Raw genomic sequence first — 26,108 nt, forward strand, 5'->3', positions numbered from 1 at the left:
AGGACATTCTGAGGTAGATACATAACGACCAATGTGCAAAAGAGAGTTCTGATTAACTACATTTTTGAGAATGCGATTTGCTCCAGGGCTACTGCCATTTATTATGTGCCTCAGTGTTAAATTTGAGCTTTGTTATACGGGAAAAAGGAATCATTCCACATTTAAAAGCACTAAGTGGATCACACTAATACTGTCATGGCAAAGGCTACGTGAGCGCTAGAGCAAAACTATTTGTCTATATCCTCATTGTCAAGATGATTCTCTCTTCTCAGAATGAATACTCTGGTTTTACATCCCACTTTCTACCCACAGCCCTCTAATGTGTATGTTATATGGGGAAAAAAACCCAGGTCTTTTGGGAACCCTTCCTTTTCCAAGACTGTCAATCCCTTTGCTATAGTTAAGGAAATGTGGTAAGAGCATCTGCAGTTTCTTAAGGGTAGATCCTGTGCTGGTTTACTTAGAACATGTATAGGTGTGGCGCTAGCTTGTGCCTGGCTCCAGTATGCAACACAGCAGAAATGGAGTTCAGAAACTTGCAAATGGCTGAATATCACTCACACAGATCCTTGCGTAACCAATACCCTGCTACAAGCAGGGCATGAGGGAACATGATGTGCCAGTACAGTACAGATTCTGCCAGTGACTGCAATCTCCACATATGTATGCTACATCATGCACGATGATATTGATGATGCACCAAACGGCAGCAGAAACTTCAGCCACTTCCCCTTTAGAGTGGGAGTAATAAGGCCACATAGCCTTCACAATCAGCCATAAAAGCTGATGGTTCATCCCACTGCCTTTTTTAATATAGGATGCATTCCAGTGTATGACTATGGCTGCAGTTCTGCAGGAAAGATGGAGAACAGAGCAGGTATTTCCTCACCTGTTCATGCCTCCCCTATGGCTGGACACCCACATTTCTTTTCTCTTTGATACAGATCTAGACTATAACGAGGGGTTTATTTCTGAAACTTCTGCAGATAATCCTATCAACAGATTTTACTCCATGAGAAAAAGGGCTAAGACCGGGTAAGAGTATCAGAGAACAAAACTATAAACAAGATCCAATAATCAAAAAACACAGCACAAGATTTAGACTATCCTTTTTAAAGTTAGAGGGAAAATAAATAAATAAATAAAATGAAGGAGACCTGGGGAAGTATGAACTGTGAACCTCTACAAAAGGCACCTCCCAATTATGTTTTATAAATACATGATGAATTTTTCAAAAATCCTAGTTATTCTTTTTCTAGCTCTTTATGTGGCTTGGAACACAATTGGCTTCTCCTGCAATTTGTATATATACACAGTAGACACCGCTGAAGACTGAAGGTTTACCACCTGCAGGAAGTTTACTGGGGTACTGGCAATATTTCCCATTCCGGGAATAAGCAGTAAAGGTAATTATTGTGGCGTCCACTGTATGCACTTATGCACAACTCAACAGATCTATGAATATTTTAAAGACACCAAAGTTGTGTTGCCCAAAGGATTACGTAAAGTAGAAGTGCGTATCTAAGCCAACATCAAAAATATTTAAGAGCATACCTGTAATTTTGTCTCTCACAAGTTTGCAGGATTCTATTTCACCAATGCTCCCAAAGAGACTCCTGAATTCCTCCTGTGTCATATTCTGGGGTAAATAGTTGACTATGAGGTTCGTTTTGCTGTCATCTGTGGCAGCCCCTGTCTGCATGGGGGAAGGACAGTTTCTACTGTTGCTGGAGGGTCCATTGGTCGTATTGGATGTAGGGCCATTCGACACCTGAGGCTCCATGGTGCTAATTATCTAAATAAAAATAAATAAAACAAAAACTGCCTGAAGTTTCAAATACAATTGCTATTTTTAAAGATACTTGCACATCAATGAGTAGACAGCTTTCATGGCCAATTCAGACACTTTAACAAAAAAAAAAAAAAAAAAAGAGACATGGGCTTGATTCCTGTGTTATTGTTGTAAAGTAGGTCATGCTAGTCTTTGGCTGTGAGCATATACTAAGAAGCAGTGAAAAAAAAACACCTCCCTTTTTTGGTTAATGCAAAGCTAATTTCTGTTTTTATCACACAACCATTTTCATAAATGTATATTAAGCATGAATTTAATTATAATTTAAGGTAATAATCATGATTAAAATTACAGTTCCATTAAAGCAGAAGAGGAAAATATAGAGCTCTATACTGAAAAGGTAAAATATATTGCCTATTTAATAACTGTATCACAAAGTGCAATGACACCAAATTAAGTGGGAGCATTTAATCTGCAAATAGTTGTTGTTTGGATCACCTTCGAGTAATAACCCCCGATCACACAAGACACACCTTTTATTGGCTCCAATGATTACTTGCATTCTCCGGTAATATTTTTCACTAGTGGACTAACTCCTCTTTACAGCATCAGGCCCTGAACCTGCAAACTTCATGGATGTGAGTATTCTAGTGTTTCTGTAATCGCAAAGGGCCTTTTGGATTCTACCAGAGCTATTACTTTCAAATGGCTCACAGGGTAGGAATACAGATAACAATCAAAACACCTCTCCATCTTGAAATTTAAGGCCACAAAAACAGATTTGAATGGTCTTTTTTTAGTTACAAAGTAAGAGTCCAGTCTTGCAAACACCGATGCATCTGAGCTACCAGTGGAACTAAACACACAACTGAAGTGTACGTACGCATTTACAGGATCAATGTCTAATAATGCAAGAGCTTTTCATCTGGAAGCTCCATTAACTTCAGTATAATTGTACCAGTGCAATTCCGGGTATTGATGAGGAAAGCCAGGATTTGCACTGGTGGACACTACCTTAATCGAGGTAAAATCTACCAGTGCAAACTGTGCCTTTCTCTGTGTACTCAAGGGGTTGCACTGGTGCAGCTAAGCAGATGGCTGTAATCATGGAAAATCTCCAGTGTAGGCAAGGTCTCTGTTTCTGAAAGACAGCATCAGATATTCAGTGATCTAAAGTACTATCAAGCAGGAGAGACTCCCACTAACACAGGGCAAGGAAATTTAAAGATAAAGGAAAAATCCAAGAGAACTTAGAGTACTGAGATACCATGCAGTTTGAACCCTGTGTCGGTCTGATCCTATAATTACAATAATTACCTAAGACTTAATTTTGGTTTCTTTCTTTAAAGTCAGGAAAGTACATATTGTGACAAGGTAGATTTAATAATTCCCTACAAAACTTTGGAGGGGGAAAAAAAAGTATTCTAAACTAGACTGGTACCAGGCGAATTAATGTTTTCTACTTGATTTAAATTAAGGAAGCACTAGAAATAACCAAACCAAAATGATTGTGAATTTGTGTGTTTCAGTATTGCTTCTGATACCTCACCTATGAAATATCCCCTTTGTTTATAACTGGACATAAACAGATTTGAACGGCTATTTTTAAAGTATTTGGCACAGCAAGCAACAGCAACTTTGTTTAACAGTTTTCAACGAATGAAGACCTTTCACTATGGCTAACAAAAAGGCATAGCAAATATATGAAATCGAACTACACTGCTACCCCGATATAACGTGGTTGTGGGGAGCCAAAAATCCCTACTGCGTTATAAGTGAAACGCCGTTATATCGGGGTAGCAGTGGCAGGGCTGCAGCGGTGATTTAAAGAGCCCGGGGCTCCAACCAAGGGGAGCCCTGGGCCCTTTAAATTGTCGGCAGGCCCCACTGCTGCAACCCCAGGGTAGCAGCGGCAGGGCTCCGGCGGTAATTTAAAGAGCTCCGGGCTCTGGCTGCTGCAGGGAGCCCAGGCCCTTTAAATCGCCAGCCCAGCCCCGCTGCCGCAGCCCCGGGGTAGCAGCGGCAGGGCTCCAGCGGTGACTTAAAGGGCCCGGGGCTCCCTGCAGCAGCTGGAGCCCTGGACCCTTTAAAGTGCCACCTGAGCCCTGCTGCTACCACGCTATATGCAAACTCGTGTTATATTGGGTCGCATTATAGCGGGGTAGCAGTGTATTTGGAAAGTAAAATCAGAGCATGTAGGTAGGTGATGGCTTCATAACAATGGCAACTTCTTAAAAACTTCAACAGATTCCAGTCAGAACCACTACTGCCAAATCACATGACCGGAAACTGCCTAAATCTTTAGATAACCACACTGAACATTCCCCCCTCCCCTGTTCTGTACATTTACCAACGATCAAGTATGTTCCCTACTTCAATCTAGATGATATCTATTTCAGAGGCATATTCACCTATACATGCTATTAAAGGATTTAGAGTAAAGATATTATGTTGTACTCCATTCCATTTCTGTACCTCTCTAAGCTTAAATCCAATACTTATTCCAGTCCCAATAAGCTTTGCTGGTAGTCTATTGTAGAGGTGGTTCTCTCTCGCTCTGGTGAACAAATGTATTCTGGGAGTTACAGCGCAATTGAGCATAATTCTTTCATCTATGTTGTATGAACATAACTGCATCAAATTGATTTAAAAAACACAATCTTGGTTCGTACTTTCTACTGAGGTGCTGAGCAAACTTAACTCCTACTCAAGCCCACAGAGATGAGGGAGCTCTGCAGGACCAGGTCCAATGTTAGCATTTTAACTCAGTTTTAAACATCCACAAATATTAGTGACATAGTCATCCTCTTCTGATAAAATATGTCTATTTTACATACCCGTTTTAGTTAACGTCTATCATTTCTGCATTTTCACTGGTTAATTTCCACACTGTGCATTCTAACAGGGGTTATAATAGATTTGTGCTGTTACAAATGTTTATATCAACCACAAAATCCAAAACCCAATATTTTACCCAATGAATAATTGAAAATTAATAAGATAAATTTAGAGACTGGAAATTCTGAGTAGGTATGGTTAACTAAAGCACTTTATGGATAATATAAACCACTGCAATAGATTTAATTAAAAAAATAGGCTGAAATGTCAGATAAATTGTTTTAAGGCTTGATCCTACACTACTGAAGTTAATGGGAATACTACCATTGATTTGAATGAGAACAGGATCATGCTCTCAGAGCAGTGCATTGAGAAGTAAAGGCTGACATTCTATTATTAGTAACAGAAGCAGGAGGCATGCTAGTTACCCTTGTTAAACATGTACCCCTTGATCTTTTTTGATCTTGATTTTAAAATCCATAAAGGATGATAAAATTCAATGTTAGCTATTCTAGTGGTTACAAATGTTGCACAAAGTGTTATATTCTTTAAAATTTTATATTCAACACCAAGCAAAATATATAGCTCGCCCTTAAGATTTTTAAAATTACAACGTAATGGAAATTATCAAGTCTGAGTTTGAACAAATACATTTTCCCTTTAAGATGTTTTCCTCACTGCTAGTATCTCAGCATTCATTACTGTGGCATCTTAGGGCCAGATTCTCTTCTCCCTTACTCTGGTTCAACTTCATTAACCTTCAAAGAAATGTCTCCTCATTTTCACCAATGTAAAGGAAAATCAGGCACAAGATTTGCTTTCTGCTGAATTACTGTGTGAGTTTCTAAAAGTAACTTCGTCTTCTTATTCTCTACATGAGAGAACAAGAAGAAAAAAACCCTGATGGGAACTCAAAATATATTACCAGAAACATTCATAACAAACGTCTGAGGCACTGATTTTTCATTAAATAATTTAAGATTTTCCTTCGTGTAGAAGAGATTTTTGAGGATTTATGTATAAAAGCAGTTATGTATCAGAGAAAGCACTCCAAGTTCTTATCAGCATGAAGGGATAATGTTTACTTAGGCTATATTCTCTGACAAACCATTTTAAAAAATTTAAAATATTTATGACAACAAAAATAACAGTCCTAATACTCCTTTTCAGACATACCCCCACTTAGCACTTCTAAACTCAGACATTCTGTAGGTTAGTTCTGTGTGTCACAAGCTAGCTGTAATAGAGCTTACTATCTCTTCAATATCAAAATGTTGTTCGAACCTATTGTGTGCTACTTAATAAATACGTTATTTATTTAAAAAAATGCTCTTCATCAACCCACTTATTTCCTCTCCCTACACTCACTGAAAAAAAGAAGTTAACTTATTATTTACCACATCATCAACATTCTAGAGAAGGGTCTCCTGTTATTTCCTGGACACACCTTTTGCTTTTACAGTGTTTGAATTACTATAAAGGTCCTTGCATTGGATTATTATTATTTTTACCGAAGTCATCTCTTACTAGAGCAGAATCACTATGGAGATGTAGCTCATTTCCACAAATGTCTTGCAGAGAGAAGAACCATACGTTCATCTTCTCAGGTCTAAAGGTCTATTCAAATATTGACAAAATCAATGCAAAAATACAACAGAGTCTCTCAGTCTCAAAATCCCCCCTCCCTACATACACTTTCCCTGAAACAATGTTTTACATAGTTATGTTTAAAACTTAAGCCACTGATGTCTAAGTCAACATTTCTGTTGTTTTTGTACAATAATTTATTTAATGCAATTTAGGCAGATATTGCTGATCTTAAAGTGTTACACTGCAAGAGCAATTCCCCATATCTACAGTCACACAAATACAAGTATTATGAAAAGTTTTTTTTTAAGGAATTGGCAGTCTGGGCCATCTCTAACAATATTATTCTCCATACACAGATTAACAAATATGTTCCTTAAAAAAACTGTCACTACAAAGGTGCCTTTTAAAAAAGCTAGTGGTTATAGTCCAAGATGAAGCGCCCTTCAAAATAGATGAATCCTGGTTGGGTTTTTTTTTTTGTTTTTTTTTTCCAACTGTGAAATGACCCTGTGTCCTTTGCCTCTAAATTATTCAACAAGGGCACTTTGTGTTGTAGTCTTCTGGTATAGAAACAATACTAGAGATATAGAATTATACTAATTTTATATGTGCATAACATCCTAGAAAAAAAGAGTTATATTATAGATACTGTATACATTTATAATTTAGACACCAACATTGATTTGAATACTATCTACGTAAGCACAAGGCAAAGTTAATTTGATTTATACTAATCTCCCATGTGACTAAAACAGAATTTCAAGTTTGATTATTATTTTACATCTATCAACCTATTTCAAATAAAGGCAAGTCTTGTCCTCAATTCAGGATGTGTTTCATCAGACCCTCAGTTTCTAAAATTATTTCTTGGTGTACTACTTTTCTCAGTATGGTGATATATCAGCAAACTACAGGGTATTTTAATTTGACAGGTTGCACAAAGAAATACTTTGTTGCTTGGGAAGACTGCATAAGCTCTGCCAGTGTTTTGCAAAGCACAGCTAATCACAAAGTGTGGTATAAAAACCCCAAAGAACGTCAACCACAAAAAAAATCCACCACAGCAGCTCCTACATTCTAAATAATATTTAAGAAATACTTCTTATGAATCTTCATATCAATATTTCTAATGAATACAGTGCATTTAATCTTCCTGCTAAAATATTAGTTTCACCAATAATGCAAAGAATACCTGCATGTCTAATGTAAATAAAACTATTAAAATGCTTAAACAAGCTACTGGTAACTGACATTAATCTTTAGTTGTTAGTACAGTAAATATGATACATCCATCTACCATTACAAAGAACAGTTAATGAATCATTTAGAAAACTACCCACAAACAGATTAAGAGAGCCTTATCTTCCTATTGCATGCATAAACAATAGCCAATGGCTCAATAAATGTAAATATACATTTTACATTTACAAAATTTGTTCTCTGTAGTCTCAAAAAGAGTCCATGTGTTGAACTGAGAAGAGTGTTGCATACACTGAAAACTCTTTATAAAAACAAATCATTTCCTTAAAAACTCACTCTTATCTGAATTACATGTGTGTACACACTTTCTATAGGTAATACCCTGGGAATCTGCTATACACAGCAAACGTACAATAATTAGAGTTTCCAAAACTAAATATTTGTTTATAAAAGCCAAAGGGAAGTGTTTTGCAAAGATTCCACAAACAGACTTTTCCAAAGAAAGCAAAATCTGAGAAAAATTCTAAGAACTATGGAAAGTATCCAGTTCATATGGTCAGATTATTTCTAGCACTCAGAAGTCAAAATTATAATAAATTGTTCACAGCGCTTAAATGCCAGGAAAAATGATCATGGTAAATTATACCTCATGGAGAATTCATGAGGTCTAATTTTATATTATTTCTAAGCCTTCATTAAATGAACAAACTCAGAACACTCACCCATAAAAGAGAATTTAGATAAATAATGCAAAACTCTTAGATAAAATAAGAGAGCACTTTAATTAGCATTGCAAGTTGTTTGCTTTACATGTGAAAACAAATGGTGCTATGGTGGAGGTCCCATAGCCATATTTAAATAAAATGTTTGTAGACATTTACAAGGAAAACTGTCTGACACGGGATTACATCAATGTGAGCTAAGCACCTTCTTGTTCACTCCAGCGGGTCCATATGGGGCAATTAAAATGCAACACTTAACAGCGCTCTGCAATTCACAACCCCATAGTCCAGACTGCGGCGCCATGTACACAGGTCCTTAGTGAAAAACAGGTTTTTTAAAAATAATTCCCAGTATACCAACAGTGTCGACAGCAAGGATTTTTGCACTGTATAAACCATGATCCTTCAAGAAGCTTTCCCCAAGTGCAGGGACCCAACTGGGTTTAGCTGCTTTCAGGACTGGAGTCTTATGCCCCAAACCAACAAACACATACGTGCTTAACGCTACACATGAGTATTCCCAGTGAAGCCAAAAGGGCTACTCACAAGTGAAAAGTTAAGCATGCATAGTAAGTATGTGCCGGATCAGGGCCAAAGGCACTTACACACATGCTTAACTACACTGCCGTGAGTAGCTCCATGGATTTCAATGGGACTATTCATGGTAGTAAAAGCAAGCAGGTGCATTAAGCGTTTGCAGGAATGAGGCCTTAGATTGTAAACTCTTCTGGGCCAGTACTGTGTCTGCCTATGTCTTTATACAGCACATTGCACAAAATCCTTTCGGCACAACCATGATAATAAACAGTAATTAAAACTATTTGTTTTTTTTCTAAAGCACAGACTGGCAAAAATCGGAATTAAAAGCCAAATGCTACCCCTTGGATGTACATGCACACTTCCCTCACAGCTAATCTTAAGAGGAGCAAGGAAAACGTCTTTGTGGCTCTTAAAGACACACATTTTCCTCTCCGTAACACAACTGTCAAATTTCACCGTCAATTACCTTTTTACTAAAGCTTATGTACTACACAGCTAGACTTGTTATTATTTACTTAATAAATACATCATGAACATGAAATAAAAGAGGAAAACTAAGCTATAGAGCAATTCTGCCTCAAGGGGTATCCAGTATCCCAGAAATGAACAATTATCTAATCCTCTGTATTTTGACATACCACCCCACCCCCAGACAATTTTTACATGCTTTATCTTCCTCTCTCTTCCTGTAAAAGATGTAGTAGATATTTACACACCCATGTAGTGGAAAGGATTAGACTGGAAAATAAAATGCATTAAATCGGAAGTTATTGTTACCGCCATTTTATTTCACATGACAAAACCTTAGTTTCATTATAAAATTTTGTTTTCAGAGTACAGTGCAGTAGTTTTAAAACAGTGTTCAAATATTTTCTGCAAGTTCACAATTACTGGGTGCCATAATTTTACTGCGCACGAAAATCACACTGACAAAAAGTCACATTCATTAATTTTAAAAGGAAAGGCTTTGTTTTAATAAAATCATTTTCTTCTTTCTAAATGGCCAAACTTGTTTAGGACAAAAATGTCTGTAACGTTAAAATGATACACAGAGGTGCAGAAGGGTTTTTTGTTTATTTTTACATTCCCATCATCTGTGATGCACCTACCAGTGCAAAGAAAATAAAATTTATTAGTAACACTATTTATATTACAGTAATACCTGAGGATCTGAGATCAGAGTCTTCTCATACCCAGCACTGTACAAACAGAGACAGACTAGCCTGCCCTAAACATACAAGTAGTAGTGTGGGAGTGAAATAAAAAGTATATTATCTTTCCCCCCATTTTGCAGAAGGGGAAACCAAAGCAGAAAGGAATTATTAAATGACCTGTCCAAGGTCATAGAGAGAGTGTGTGTCAGAGGTAGGATTTGAATCCAGATCTCCCTAGTTCCAATACAGCCAGTGTCTTAATCACAAGAGCATCTTCCTCCAAGCTCTTTTCCAACAATGGATCCAATGGGCCAAAAAAAAAAAAATGGGCCAAATCTGGCTTTTTATCTTCAACATTTGTTCCTACTATACATTTCATTTTGTGTAGTTCCCAAAGGATGCTGTCCTCTACAGATACTCTGCCTGTTTGAATAGGATGGGAAGTCTAAGATCATCATAACTACCTTGTCATTAGTCAACATATTACACAATAGATAAACTAGTCAAAGAAGCCATTCTCAGAGGATAGAATGTCCTGCTCATGTCCTGCAACTATGTAGAGGAGACTAAATAGGTACACCACACATTCCATATGGCTTCTACTTCTCTCCACAGAGATTTTGGGGATGGCCAAGAAGTACCAGACCAGGGTTTCTCAAACTTGGGTCGCCGCTTGTGTAGGGAAAGCCCCTGGCGGGCCGGGCCGGTGTGTTTACCTGCCCTGTCCGCAGGTCCGGCCGATCGCGGCTCCCACTGGCCGCGGATCGCTGCTCCGGGCCAATGGGAGCTGCTAGAAGCGGCGTGGGCCGAGAGACTTACTGGCCGCCACTTCCAGCAGCTCCCATTGGCCCAGAGCATCGATCTGCGGCCAGTGGGAGCCGCGATCGGCCGGACCTGCGGACGGGTCAGGTAAACACACCGGCCCGGCCTGCCAGGGGCTTTCCCTACACAAGCGGTGACCCCTGTTTGAGAAACCCTGTACAAGATCTCGCACCTGCTATTCAATTCCACACAGGTCAGAACCCCAAGTGCTATCATCAGCCCAACTGCCAGAGATGGGGTAAAACCACTAGCCTAGCTTTCCAACCATGTGCTACATGTGCCCTGTCATGTCTGCAGCGATTTCTGAAGACATGCAGAAACCTACTGTTAAATTACAGCCTTGCCTATGTCTGAGAATAAAGCCTTTGTTTTCTCCCAAAGCAGGATGTGACTTCTGCTGTCGTGTGCCATTTAAACCTCGCAGAATCTCTTTTCTTCTCCTTACGTGCAGGAAATTAATACCCATTAATACCCATTTGCAACAACTTATTTTCTTGATGAGGCCACAAAGACTGTCTCCATTCTTCTAAAGTCCCAATTCTATGTGGTTCTATTTTTAGTACTCTGCAAATGTCCAGTTTGGATTTGAGCATGAAACAACTTTCTGAACATTTCTGAGGTTTTGAACATTATGCAGGAAGGAATGGCTGAGAAGTTATAATGGGTGACCTACCTGCATCTGAACCAAAGTTAGTCACTCTTTTCACCAAGGCAATCTACTTCATTGGTGGAAAGCAGAGTCTGAATTACCTTTTCTATTTGGACTGGTTTCACTGAAATTTGCCTTCCATCTTTTATGCCACTAAGGTCAAATATGGAGAATACAGCCCTGATTTTATTGGAATTGAGGTTTAGAAGAGATGCCACAGCTAAATACACAGCATGGCAAAAAAGGAGCCACCGAGACTGCGATAACGGTGACACACTAACTCAGGTTAAAATTCCCTAACTCTGATCATAAAATGCCACAGACCCTAACGAAGCTGACCTGGTTTTGTGTCAGGACACTTATAACAATGGCTACTCTGCCCTAGAATCTAACCACTTAGTTCTCCCAGAAGGTCATGGGGCTACACACAGTAAAAGTTCCCTACATTCTATCAATTAGAACAAAGGAATCCAAGGTCGAGCTCCACTGCCCCTAAAGCAAACCTCATTCTTCTTCAATTACCCTTTCTTTCATTTTGCTAAGCTTGCATGCTGAAGTCAGGTTACGCTCTACCTAAGAGTTTTATCAGCTTTTTGATCATACCATATCACACCTCATTTCCCTCCGTTTTTTTTTTTGTGTTTAATATACTACTTGTTCTTTCAAGTTGCATCTGAAGGACAAGAGAGCTCTGGAAAAAACCCAAAAACAAATAGTCTCATAACCAGCAAGCCAATTTTTCCTTGATCAGGTGCTCCAAGCCACACTGTATCCTGGGATTTTCCCCCCCTCTTCCCCAAAAGATTATACCTGTGTTAGGCAGTGAATGCTACAAAGGGAAAAGAGGTCTCCTATTGACTATACTACTCCTTTTGATCTATCCATGAACTCTTAAAAGGCTACATTAACCAGAAGTGTATTTCCAGTCTGTGCTTGATAGCAAGGTGGTAACTTCAGGTACAAAACACACCACAATAATGGCTGCGCTAGACATGAATTTAGGCAGACGTAACAGCTTACCTAGCTAGACAAGTAAATAAATACAAGATTGTGCTAGAGCAGAGATGGGCAAACTATGGCCTGGGAGCCGCATCCGGCCCTTCAGATGTTTTAATCTGGCCCTCGAGCTCCTGCCGGGGAGCAGGGTCTGGGGCTTACCTCGCTCCAGCCGAGGAGCAGGGTCGGGGGCTTGCCCCACTCTATGCATGCCGTGGTGCCACGTAGCTCCCGGAAGCAGCAGCATGTCCGCACTCCAGGTCCTATGTGGAGGGGTAGCCAGGGGCTCTGAATGCTGCTCCCGTGCCACCCTCGCAGCTCCCATTGGCTGGCAACTGAAGCCAAGGGGAGTGCAGGGACGGCGCCTGCAGACAGGGCAGCGTGCAGAACCGCCTGCTCGCGCCTCCGTGTAGGAGCCGGAGGAGGGACATGCCGCTGCTCCCACGAGCTCCTTGAGGGATGCGCCCCCAGAGCCTGCATCCCGACCCCCTCCCACACTCCAAGCCCCTGCCCCATCCCTGATCCCTGCCCCACCCTCCGAATCCCTTGGCCCTAGTCTGAAGCACCCTCCTGTACCCCAGAGCCCTCACCCCTAGACAGAGCCTTCACCCCCTCCCACACCCCAACTCCCAATTCCATGAGCATTCATGGCCCGCCATACAATTTCCATACCCAGATGTAGCCCTTGGGCCAAAAAGTTTGCCCACCCCTGTGCTAGAGACAGAGACACAAGACAGGTCTCTATCCTGCAGTGCTTACAACCTAAATATATACAAAAGCACAGGGAAAGAAGCAGGACTATTTTATCCTTTTTGGTTTTCTTATACTAAGCTGTTATGCATTTGATTCTTCATCTCTACCGATTAGTTCAGTTTCCTGCTAGTTTTTAATTACGTTACCAACTTTTCATATTTGTTTTGTGTGTGCGTGCATGTTGCACAAGTATAATGGGCCAGGTACCCAGCTGGCAAAGACTGACAGAGCACCACTGTGGCCCCAAGTTTTTAATCGGTTTTTTCCTTTTAAGAATCATCTACTCTAAACACTTTCCCAAACCACAAGTTTGGGCCGAGAACCCCATATTATACAGCTATATAGTTTGGGTTTTAAAAGTTTGGAGAGATACATACTAGCCGGAGGCCAACAAAGAACACAGGACTCAGAAGAGAATCATAGGACTGGAAGGAAACTCAAGAGGTCATCTAGTTCAGTCCCCTGCACTCATGGCAAGACTAAGTATTAAAAAGGCCAGGTAGAAACTGCTACCTAAGCACCAGCGAGATTTGAACGTACAATCCTTGGTTTACTAAACCAATGCTCTAACCCCTGAACTATGGAAACAGGTTCCAGGAACCTGCTAGATCCATGAGCATCATCTTACTAAGAACCCCTGCTGCTGGAATTAATACCCAGGTGTACAAACAAAACGTAAATTTTTCAATGTCTTTTTTGTGATTTAGGAACCTAATTCTATTTCAGTGGGACATGGGCTTCTAAGTCACATAAGGATAACATTTTCAAAAAATGCCTATATGTTTCATTTACACGAAGGCCTACATTATGCAGAAATTGATGGCGTATCCACACATGCACTGCACCAGTTCTGTCCAACGTAGTCTAAACTTTACATTCAACAGAACCTTAATGAAAACATAGCAGTAACTACATCTAGAGAACTTTAGTAGATGTGTGAACTTTTTTCCCCTCTTGCAACAACAACTACTGCTTTCAGGTCTAAGAGGTGCAGACTGGGGCAAAACAGGGCATGATCTGATGCAATGCAAGTCACATCTCTTCCATCAGGAAAGTTAGCTTGTCCTGAATTGGCAGTACTCTTATTTGTTCAATACTAAGCAATCTAAACCTAATGGATTAGTTCTAGAGTAGAAATATACTTGCTTTTAACTTCCATTTATAACGTATCCATAAGGCAAGGATCTCGTGTCATGCTGACGTTGCTTGTGAAACTGATGGTATTTTTATGGAGAATGATTCCTGCTTCTGGGGGCCCAAATTTTTAAATTTTGAATATTGTAAATACATATTGAAGCTATTGCAAAGCAAAGGGTCACATACTGATAATCAAAAGCTGAGTATCTGAGGACTATCTGGTGGGGAAAAAAACTAGAAATACCCTACCATCTATATTATAGAAGAAATATTTATAGCATACACTAAATGAGAAGAATTTAAAGCCACTGGACTGTGAAACACTTCAAGGAAAAAATATTTTATTTATTAACATTTAAAAATCATACACACGAAAGAAATCCTATACTGGGCTGTAAGCAACCTTGGCATCAGTTAAAGATACATTACACTATCATTAAGAGACAACACAGTGGCACATACCTCCCTAGCCCCTACAGCTCAGGCTAAATAATCAGAACGATTCCTTCTGGCCTTAAAAATGTATGATTCTACATACAGCCACCAGACAGCAAAACATGACACAAGCCGTATCAAAACCTCCCCTCCCTCGAATTTCCAAAGAAAAGCCCACCCCCATCACCTCTGCTCTCTCCAAATATCTCCTCAAAAAGGTGGTCTTTGCAGTACACCGTGAAGTCAAAAAAGTCAAACTATTTCAAACTATGGGGAAGAGTAAAATTTCAAAGTTGAGCAACAAAAACCCCCGCAAGAGAGGCTTCTTCTCTTCTACACTAAAGGGCCTCTCCCAGCACTTCTGTTGCTCTCAACTGCAAGAAAGAGGCATAGCCTTAGAGAAACTGGGGTCCCAAGTCATTTAGTGATTCATAGGTCAAAGGCAACATGCAAGATCTTATGTGGAAGCCAAAAGGCAACAGCGCAGTTCATAGGACACCAGCCTTCTGTTCATGGTGGGATACTCTTTTGCAACATGCTGCTGTCCCTGAGCTAACTGTAGCTTCCAAATGGATTTATGGTGTAGCTGCATGTGAAGCACATGTCAGAAGTCCAACCCGGAGGTGACAAAAGCATTAATCAAGGTGGCAAAGTCCATATCCAAGAGAAAGGGTGCAGCCAGGTGCATATGGAAAAGAGCAGACTTTCACTGCTGCCACCGGATCATCTAGAAGCAATGAGGAATCTAATCAAATACATCCTATGTTCTGCCCACCTGCCTATCCACTCCCAACCAAAAGAAACGTTTGTGCCCCATAAAAATGCCCATAAATAAATATGTTGTTGCCATTAGGTGCAGTTTCTGCCTGGTATCATAACAGCCTAGGATATCACATCAGGATGCAACCTACTGAAGATCATGATGCCATTTATCTCCAGCAGGTGGAGATGGAAAATATTTTTTAACAGTGACATTTTTTTAACTCTGTGTCATAGAAGGCTCAAAACCACAAAGCCAGGTTCCTTTCCTTTGGTTAACGATGTCAGTAACAGTCAGCAAGACTCAAATGACCCTTCGGTCTCAGCCAGCTGGACTATTTGAAGTTGTTTACAAAGCCTGGGCAATCAGGGTGTTTCACCCATGTGGGAAAAGGAAAACAAGTCAGGGCAATGTAGATGGCATGGCATCACTTAAAAATATTTTCCATCTCTGCCTGCTGAGGGTAAATAGCATCATGCCAGCATCTAAGCTGGTGCAAAAACATTACAGAAAAAATTTGGTTCCTGCATGACTAAAATGGTTGTGCATTAATGCTCCACATGATGTTCTAAATGTTAATAATCACAAACAAACAAACCATTATAAATTTGAATACAGCAAAGATGGGTTGATGACAATTAACCCCACTTTTTCCCCCTTTTCTTTTTTAAGTAAATGTCTTAAAATATATATGAATATTTCCTTCAGTAATTAGGTCATAAGTACTGACAATAAAAGATTCTAAAAATACACTAATCCAAGAACAAAGTATTTACAGTTAAATATAAACTATGCTCTATAAATTATCAAACACAATGTCAAATTCTGAAGTGCACTCAGGAAATCTCTCACTGAGTATAAGAAACTGCACAAAATATTAAGTTTGTCCTGCCCCAGTTATTCTAAAGAAGAAGAAGTTACTCTGAAGATTAAAGAGTTAGCTTCCATCACTGGTCATATTAAGAACTGCTGCAACCACTACAGTAACTCTGTATTGAATTTTCCAGGATTTTCCATATCAAGCAAAGAGATCATTTCCTGGAACAGCTGTTCTTACAGTAAGGAAATTAACAGCAATATTGCCACAGCATAGCTGGCACACGCACATTAGAAACAGTTTCTAGCATTCATGAATTCTGCTAAAATGTATCTTCCCTACACACGTACTGCCAGAATCTTCATTTGGAACAAAGATCTCAGTATTAAAACTGCATTTATTTATGAAGTATTTGTGTATATACATTATTATTTCTACAGTGCCATGAGCGTGCACAATGCTTTAAAAGACAGGTGCCCAAAGGTGCTTGTAGTCTGTGTTGGACAAAGAAGAGCAAGGAAGTTACTGATTAGCAGTAGAAAGTCAACTTATCAATAGCAAAAGATGAATACAAAGACAGTAATAAAAAATTTCCCACTTATGAACAATTAATTCAGGTATCTGAAAACTTGAAATTATTTCCTATTCTGAGTGCATAATACTGTGTTAGCACTTCACCACAATGTAGGAACTTGGTAAACATGGACTTCTTAAACTGTGACCATGGGGAACGTTTTAGGACCTGATCCTGAATCGCAGATGTCAATGGGAATTTTGACATTAACATAACAGAAACAGGTGTAGGCCGCTAGTTAGTTAGTATACAACTAAGTAATGCAATTCATTAGTATTTTGACTGTGCGTTTTTTTGTTTTAAATCAGAACGACTGTAATCAGGTTGATTTCCAGTCTTATAAACATAAATTAGATATGAAGGTTTAAAATCAAACTGTCCACTGAACAAAAATGCCCATAAACAAGAATGGCTAAAGTTTAGTGATTCTTACATGAACCTAATGTATATATACTAAATAGAAGAGAAGGAGTCACTTTTCACACATGAAAAATAAATACAAGGGAAATCAGCTGTTGAGAAAGATTACTATAAAGACAATAATTCTGACAGTCACAAATTTCACTTTTGTTTTGGCATTACTGGAAAAATGTGGACTTCTGGGATTTGTACTGTCTGTATGATAATGCGGCGACAGATAATTAATATTAAAGACTACAATTCCCAGAACTTTATATTCTGGTTGGGTGCATTACAACATGATATTACAGGATGAGTCAGTTATAGTTAAATTATAAACTGTGGGAATTGTAGCCTTTTGCTGCTTAAAAGTGCTGTAATAAAGAAAGATTCATTAGGAAAAAAAGAACAAACTTCCTTCATCCACCATCCAGCTTCAGAAGCTTTTAAATATCACTTGCTGCTGTAATTTACCATTATGGCTCTATTTCCTACTGCTAAGTCTTCAGAAAAAGACATCTTAAAAAGTTCAAGTCAGTCTGTTGTTTTTCATGTGCATCCTAGAAAGAAACACTTAGGGTCTTTGATTGGCTGCTTAGAAAAACAGACTGTTCTAAATGAGTATCAACATACTATGGGCCAACATGCAAAGCCCATGGCTGTTAAACAGTACGATTCAATTACCTGCTCTGCTAGAAAATTTCTAGGTCTCTACACAATGGGTGAGATAGGTCAACATTCTCATCAGCTGTTTCTGAGAGAGTTAACACTAACGGAAGGTGTTTGAGTCTCCTTCCATCATTCTACAAATTCACCCACGATGCTGTGAAACGACTGGAATTATAGGACTTTTGCTATTGGAACACCTCCAGAAGCATCACTGCCCACGTTCAGAATCACTTAGGTGAACAGGAAAGCTTTTTGCATAGAACTTTCTTGCATAGAACTTCAACATTCATTTGCAGCTGTTTCAAAGCAAACATATGACATAGCACTTCCTTCATTATCAAGATTTATGGGTGCTGAAATGCCACTACACTGCTACCAAGTCTTTCATGATACAGCACCAGTGCACGTCCCCAGACAGTGAAAAGTGCCAGTGACATCTTATGAAATTTTTACTAGCAATATAAACCACTTAAAATAAAATTTAAAAAAGGTACTTCTCAGGCCAAGGACATTTTTTTTTCCAATCACAGCAGAATGTCTGAGACAACTGTGTGCGCCTTAGCAACAAAAGAGTACTACAGCATTTGATACATCACCACTCCAAATATTGTCAAAGCCAGCCTTGCATTTTACTGTGTAGCTGCACAGAGTTTCCAGAAAGCACCCCCCCCCCATTTAGCTGACCTTATTTCTTCAACATTCTCACTGTCTTTTCATCCAATTTAATTAAGAATTCCTTACTGGTTCTCAGCATTTCCTGGCTCTTATAGATTACCTTCTTCATTGGGGAGAAAGTCTTCGTGCAAGACACAATCAAGGGCAGAACAATGGGTAAGAATGCCTCTCCGCTTCTTCCTTGCTTTATGGGGCCCCAAAGAAAAGATATGCATAAAAGCTCTAAAATGGCCAGGGCAAACACAGATTGTCATTACAGAAGAATAAAAATAAACCTAACAGCAGTACCACACAGCTAATTCTTAATGAACATATGCAAATATTGTAAATGTTACAGTGAGACAGTAGCAAGTGGTTATGAAAATTAAAAAGCGTATTCTTATTATAATCCCAATTGAAACTACTTGATTTCTAACACTGATGTTCCAAAGCTATTGTGAAGACTGTCTGAATACTTAATTACGTAAACAACAAACAAAAGGTCTCATCTCCGGTGCTCTACGCTATTATCCCAAACTGGTTATAATTAAAGGTGTGAACAACAAAGTAAGTAACAAACCTGCAAAGTCAAGGTTCTGAGAAATTAATGGGCATCACCGCACTGCACTAGTTCAAATTCATCACTCATTATTTCTCAGACTAGCACTGTGCAGTTTCACATGTTTGTGCCTCATTCTCTTTCCTTCAAGCCTTTCCTTCCTTTTCTAGATGGCTAATTTTAGACAATTACTGTCTGTGACACACTGAGACTTTTCCTCCCCCCCTTTTTTCCCCTCCTTTTTCTAGTTGTAAAGCTAGTGACCTATAAAAGCCCTGTGCACCTAAAATACTCCAGGATTTTAGAAAGTGAAGATGGATCATTTGAAATAAGGGAACAAAAGAAAGCAAAAAGTATTTGAATACCCCTTTCCCCCACCACTTTCCCTTTGCATCATTTCAATGGTTAAAAACACTCAGATACAAAAGGGCTGGGTACACATACACAGTAAATACTAATTTTACTAGGACTAGACATACTGTACTTGTTGAATAGAAACAATGTTCTGATTCTGAGTTAATATTTTAGCAAGATAAAATATGCACCTCAGTTAAGCCTTTCAGGTAATCTAGAAGTCAGAGGTTTAAGTTAACTACGGCCCTTTGCACCATATGAACAAAAATGTACGACATTTAGAGAATGCCCTTCCCGTTCTCAAAAAAACCCTGGTATTTTTTTACACTATGTTGTAAAAATAGGTGTGACAATACACACACGCAAACACGCATGTATAAATACATGCACACTCATCTCTCTTTCCATCTATCTTGGAAAGAGAGTGAGTAATAGGGGAGGAGTGACTTTCCTTTCTTACACGGATTAGCAAATTTCGTGAAGTATGGCCTATCATCATCAAAGGTGCCAGGCTTTTTAATGTTGACCTGCTTACAGTAAGATTGCTTGCGCCCCTTCTCCCCAAAAACCCCAATGACATTGAAAAAAATACTGCATTGCAGTATTTGCCAGTGCATCGGAGTGTATCCAGTCAGCTGTCCCACAGACAAACAAATGTACATTTTAACACGTCCAGGCATGTAAATTAGTTGTCTGGTGGCCACAAATTGCTGAAACAGACAAGTGGATTTGTCAAGATCTGTGCACCTCCACATACCTATATATAATATTCTCTATCACTGTCCATTTCTTACCTGGGGTGTTTGCTGAAATGTTCTGAAAGTGCAAATTACCAAGGAACACGACAACCCCCCCTACCAGAATATGGGAAGTACTAATAACTTATTTCATACACAATCTAGAACCACTGTCCACCACAAGATAATGTTCAAGTAGTAGGACTATTATGTGCAGAAAATAACGTTCATCTCATGAACATTTCCAGCAGCGTTCTAACTAGGGAAGACTTGAGAGTGTAATGTAACCTGGAGGACATTCCTTTAAAAAATTCCTAAGTAAAGACTAAAAATATGCAAGATTTCTGCAACAACTAGATTTTCTCCAACAGGAATCAAATATTTAACAGGACCAAGTCTAGATGGTCAAGACTATTTCACACCCATTCAAATGGCATTTTCAAACAAACACTTTGCAGTTCATTTTTAACCTTCCTTTGTCAATAACAACTGGGGTTTTCTTCATCTGAGAAAGTTCAGAAAGGTAAAATTAATAAAGATAAGGAAAGCAAAGGAAGTTATCAAGCCAGTCAACTGTGGAGGAGCATCTCTGTTTCTAACATGGAAACCTGATTAGTAACGTGCATAGTAATAAAAAGAATTGTAAACTGGTAGCTGGTGTTTCTCTTCCATCAACATCTGAATGTAAAATCCTCTTTTTTTAGCAAGACTACAATTTCACATAAATGACCATGTTGAAAAGACAGCTACATATTCTCCAATTTTTATTTAAAAATAAAAGGGTTTATGTTCTATGGTTTTAGTCTTACCATTATATATCTGGCAATCTTACATGAAATTTCACTAATTTAATAGCTATTTTCCTACTTCAGGGTCTACTATGTGATCTTTCATGTGAAAGAAGAGAAGACTGACACTATCTACATGCAGGCTGTGTTCATCAATATAATCTTAAGACAAAGAAAAGAGAAAGAACAGTGGCAGAAACACGTGCCAGGAAACGTACATAAAAATACCAAATTGAACAAAAATGTAACTGTATTAACTGCTGCCGACCCTCAAAAAATGCAGCTATGTATGATCAAAGGCATTCTAATTTATTCTAATAACCAAATTCAGCAGCTTTAGAATGTATCATCAATGTTTTGGGTACAGAATTAAAATTTTAATCTCTCTCATACATATATTCTTGTATATACTATATTTATATGCATGCACTCTCACACAAAAACACACACAACACACACTTATGATTTTTCTTCCCCTACAGCGAAAAGCTGTGCAGTTTTCAGAGGGTCATTCAATTACTTCTCTACAGAACAGACTGCAGGAGAAGCATTAAAAGGGTGATTTAATTTCTCATATATTCTTTTTAAACGTCCTAATATGAATATTCTCATTTGAATCAAATGTTCTAAGTAATCACACATGGAAGAAAGGAATAAACTAAAAATCTGAAATTTTTAAAGACAGAAGGGTGTGTTCTTTGCCTGTGGCACGCATCTCTTGTGCCTCCTGATGTGTGACAGACGAATGCTTTCTGGGCAACCACATTTTTTTATACCTTTTACGCTACCTTCTATCACCTACAAATCTACTATGCTTTTTAAACACTTCCAGCACCCACAACCTTGTTTAAAGATGCACTTCTGCTATTCCACATTACTGTGTGCCCTATATCATGAGAGATCATAACTAGCAAAATATATAGCTTTTCTTTAAAACCTAAAGCCAACACAGCTTGAAATTGAAAGTGGATATTGTTATAGCGGGCAGAGGTAAGGCTAGGGAAGAAGAGTACACCTTCATTATTTCAGGAAATTTCTGCTTAGCGCATAAACTGCAGGATATGATGAACTCCCTTGAACTGATTATTCTGCCCTAGAACCATCTGACTACATAAAAATACCAATATCACTTAACACAAAATCACTGCTTAAGGTAAATTCATTCTACCTACTGTTCTCATAGGGACATTTGCTGGAAAATTCTAAGAAATGATTTGCAGAAGCTATCAGCTGTGGGAGTTCACTATTATACCTCTGTCAACTTCATTCAATATAATTTACATTTTTCTAAAATACTGCCTCACAGGATTCCTCACTATTTTTTGCACGTACAATTTCACAGCAGGAGGAGGTGAAAAAAAAAAAAGATAACCTTCTTTTGGAAAGAAGAAAGAACAGATGCTTAAAAATAGATTTCTAGAAATCACTGTAAGCCGGAGCCAGAAATGTAATTAACGCCTATTTATAAAGAATAATTAAAGTTGTGAACAGCAAAGATAATCGAGGTAGCCCCTGCCTTTTTTTTTTTTTTTTTTTAAACACTGTTTGCAGTATTCCCACATGATTGCCACCTGCTCCCCCACTCAGCTTCCCCTATGCTCGTTTCCCCGGCAACCTTTCATTGGCTTTTCCTCCCAGCTATCGCTTTCAGTTCGGCTGCTCAGTCTAATCTTATTTGTTTTACACCCATCAAAACAAGCAGCTAGACAAAAGACAATCCTATAAGAATGTGAAAAGACCGTAGCTTTGTATCCCAGTTATAATAAATATCCAAAGTGAAAGTCTGCAGAATGTTTAATTGAAACAAAACTAGCAAAAGTGATTTGAATTTTCAAGATTTTCCCCCCACTGAATAGCAGTACTCTGTAAAATTCAAAGTCTGTAATAGTTGTATTTGATCATGCCATTTTGCACAATCTGTAAGGAAAACATAAAGGAGGAAAGAGTCGACTATTTCTGATTCCTCTGCCAAAAGAATACTCTAAAAATAGAAATACTATTTTTACATAAATGGATTGCTTTGACTTCCTTCAATATTTAAAAAAAGAAGAAAAAATACCTCCAACACACCATTCTGTTTCACGATAGTATTAGCTCGTAAACAAACAAAACACCTCATTTTTACATGCAGTTATTAGATCTGGATTTAATTTAACACTCATGTAACACAAATGACGACGAAAAGGCATGAGCTGCTGCCTGATCTGATGGTCATACAGTACAATGACACCGTGACTGTCAGTCGAGACCATCCTTGCTTGACTGAAATGTAATGTTCAATGGAATCAGCGTGCAGTGCCATCACACTTCGATACATTAAAAATAGATAGATCCTAAAAAATAAACGACGACTTGTAATTTTATTTATGACTCACAATCTGCTATCCTGAACAAAAGAAATTCATGAGGCACATATAAGCTGTATGAAACCTATAAACAGTCTCTCAGCATTCACTTACCATTTTCAAGCCATTCCACTCCATCTGTGATCACAAAGATGGACCCTTGCAGCCCCTCACAGTGTCAAAAGCAAAAAGAACGTTATGTAAAAGCTGACATTCCTTCTTACAGTACTGCTGCCCAACGATGCAACAAAATCGACATATACTAGGCGCTGCAACACATACAAGCCTCCTCCTCTTTTTATGAGGTCATGACAGGAAACTCTTTGAAATACAATATGCAGCATTTACTGAAGCTCATATAAATCACTCTAAAAAATTACCATACCTGCTGCGCAGTCCACCAAAACAAAATTACCAGTCTTGAGGCTTTTTTCCAAGGATTCTGCTCTGCATTTGTATTTCCAACATGTGAATGTGGAAATTAATTACCTCCCCACCCAGAACAACCCCCTCTTTTTCAGCATTTCAGTTAGCCACACACAGCCTCACATTAGAAATCAGCTCTTTCTTTATTCTGAGAGAAATCACAATGACCTTAAAAATGACAAAGTACATCCTTTATTAAAGGATATGCAGGCATTAAATAGGAGAGAGAGAGAAAAAGGGAGAGAGAGACGGAGATACATAATGTAGAAAGAAACCAGTCATAGCAACTAAACTCATGTGAAAACAGACTGATAAAGATGCAGATTTGGGGAAATCTATGTTATATATCTATTTATTTATATATAACTACTATAAACAGATTTTAAATCTACTAATACCTACCATAACCATTCTTAATGGCAAATATTGGGTCTTGAAAAGCTTCAACTCTTCTAAAGATTTGCTATGGTTTCAGGGATTTAATATTTTTTTGTAAAAAAAAAAAAAAAAATTCCACAAAGCACAGTGCAGACGTTTTGTGCAGCAAAAGAATAATAATCATAAAAAAGCGCACTGTGTTGAAGCCCCCGATTCTAGGATGTAGATAAGAACAACTGAACAGAGCCTTACTGAAATTGGCTTGCAGCTTCTCCTTTTTACATCCATTTATGGGACCATCTGTCAGCTGAAGCCAGGATCCGATTGGCTAGGGAAACTAAAGGAGGCGTTGCAACATCAGGTGCTATTGAAATTAGCTACTGCCAGATTGACAATGTTAATGATTTGGTGACCTCTACAACAACAGAGACCAGATTTCTGAACTGCTGCTTGTGTCTAGTAATTAAGGCCCAGTTGAAAAAACAACACATATACATGTATTTTATCTCTCCCAACCCCAGAAGTACAGTAACAGTTACAGGCCATATCTACAGTTTATATACCTCCATCATGGAGGTGCCATACCTCAGCCATGCTTCAATTACTGCAACCTCTTACCTCTTGCATGCGTGGCTTTGAGGTCTGGAGTATTTTAACCACCTTATCTTTCTCGACAGTTGCTTTCCGGAGAAATGCATATTTAATGATCTGCCTCTAGGCTCAAAGATATGACAAAAGCACTTTAATGTGCATTTTAACTGCATTTATTCTCAGGTACTATTGATTTTAATAATCAAACATTTTTTTTTCCTTTTGCAGTAAAAGACTTTCACATTTATAAATAGTTTTAAAGGCAGGTTTGATATTACTTGCACTTGATTATATGTCTAAAATATAGTATCTACTTACCAGCACATTTTACCAGAATAAAAGTCGTATTTTATAATTATCCAGGTATCTCACTTCATTGCTTGTTTGCTTTACAAGGAAGCGATAAATAAACATGGGCATTTAAAAGAAATTATTTTTCAACTGTAATAAGCAACATGCTTTAACTTTGTAATAAACACACACTTATCTTTTGCTTGCTTCCATAGACAAAGCACCAAACCACCAATTATAAACAGCAATATTTCACAAACTTTCCACTACGGCAACTTAATTAAAAATTCTCTTAATTAGGAAAGATTTATATCCCCATCTTCTTCAAAAGAGAAATATTTTAGGGGTTTGTTGATTTTATACCTGGTAGCCAAGATAACAACACATAGCATCCTGTTTTCACATCTAACCTGAGATTAACGTTTATCTAATCTAAAACTACCAATTTTTAATCTATGTAATATTGATATTTAAATCGTTTAGTTTTATCTTTGATGTGTACAGTAAAAAGAAAATATTTTTTAAAAATGTCCAAAATAATTATTAATATTTCTATTTTGGAACAGATAGAAAGGTAAAAGCTGCGGAGAACGCTAGCATGGGCCATGATATATGCTCATTTAGCTCTTCACTGTATAAAATAAGAGATGGTTTTATGAAACACTACTAACCTACCCCACGACAATATATAATTAACATTTTGGGAAAAGTTTCTTTAAAGTACAAATATTAACTCAAAACTGTTAATCTCGTAAAGGGTACTCTGTACGTTTTAAAATTTCTTTAAAGCATCTACATGCACAAAAAACCCCAGTCACAGCCTAAACAAATAGTACAATGTAGGAAATATATTAATCTTTTAAATAATGTAGATACAAATGGATCACATAAGCAGAACACACACATTAGAAAAAACATTTAAAATAAATGAACCCTTCCTACCCATGGAGTGAACACCGAATTGAATTAACATCTATTATGGATAGTTTAAATGGCTGCAGAGGATTTCTCTTATCACACAATAGTTTTAAAAACATTTGTAGCTTAGCAAAAACTAGCAAAGATTACACTGGGTTGTAGGATAGGTTTCCTAAATCAATCTAGGCAACTCAAAATGAAATACTAGAGTGAATTCACT

At 38.2% G+C, this 26,108-nt stretch overlaps 1 protein-coding gene across 8 annotated transcripts in view; it reads right to left on the minus strand.

The window, feature by feature from the left end:
* ELAVL4 (ELAV like RNA binding protein 4) overlaps positions 1-26,108 on the minus strand; it is a 109,126-nt gene that overhangs the window by 49,913 nt on the left and 33,105 nt on the right. For 5 of the 8 annotated variants that reach the window (XM_039485892.1, XM_039485895.1, XM_039485894.1 and 2 more), the window contains exon 2: positions 1,555-1,795. In XM_039485892.1, coding sequence (XP_039341826.1) covers positions 1,555-1,795 — 241 coding nt within the window. Of the gene's footprint in view, positions 1-1,554; positions 1,796-19,081; positions 19,112-23,398; positions 23,542-24,112; positions 24,183-26,108 lie in introns of those variants that run through there. The other 3 variants (XM_039485893.1, XM_039485891.1, XM_039485896.1) reach the window with 3 other exon arrangements.

Source organism: Mauremys reevesii, linkage group 8 (genome assembly GCF_016161935.1).
Source record: "Mauremys reevesii isolate NIE-2019 linkage group 8, ASM1616193v1, whole genome shotgun sequence".
In the NCBI taxonomy this organism is placed as follows: domain Eukaryota; kingdom Metazoa; phylum Chordata; order Testudines; family Geoemydidae; genus Mauremys; species Mauremys reevesii.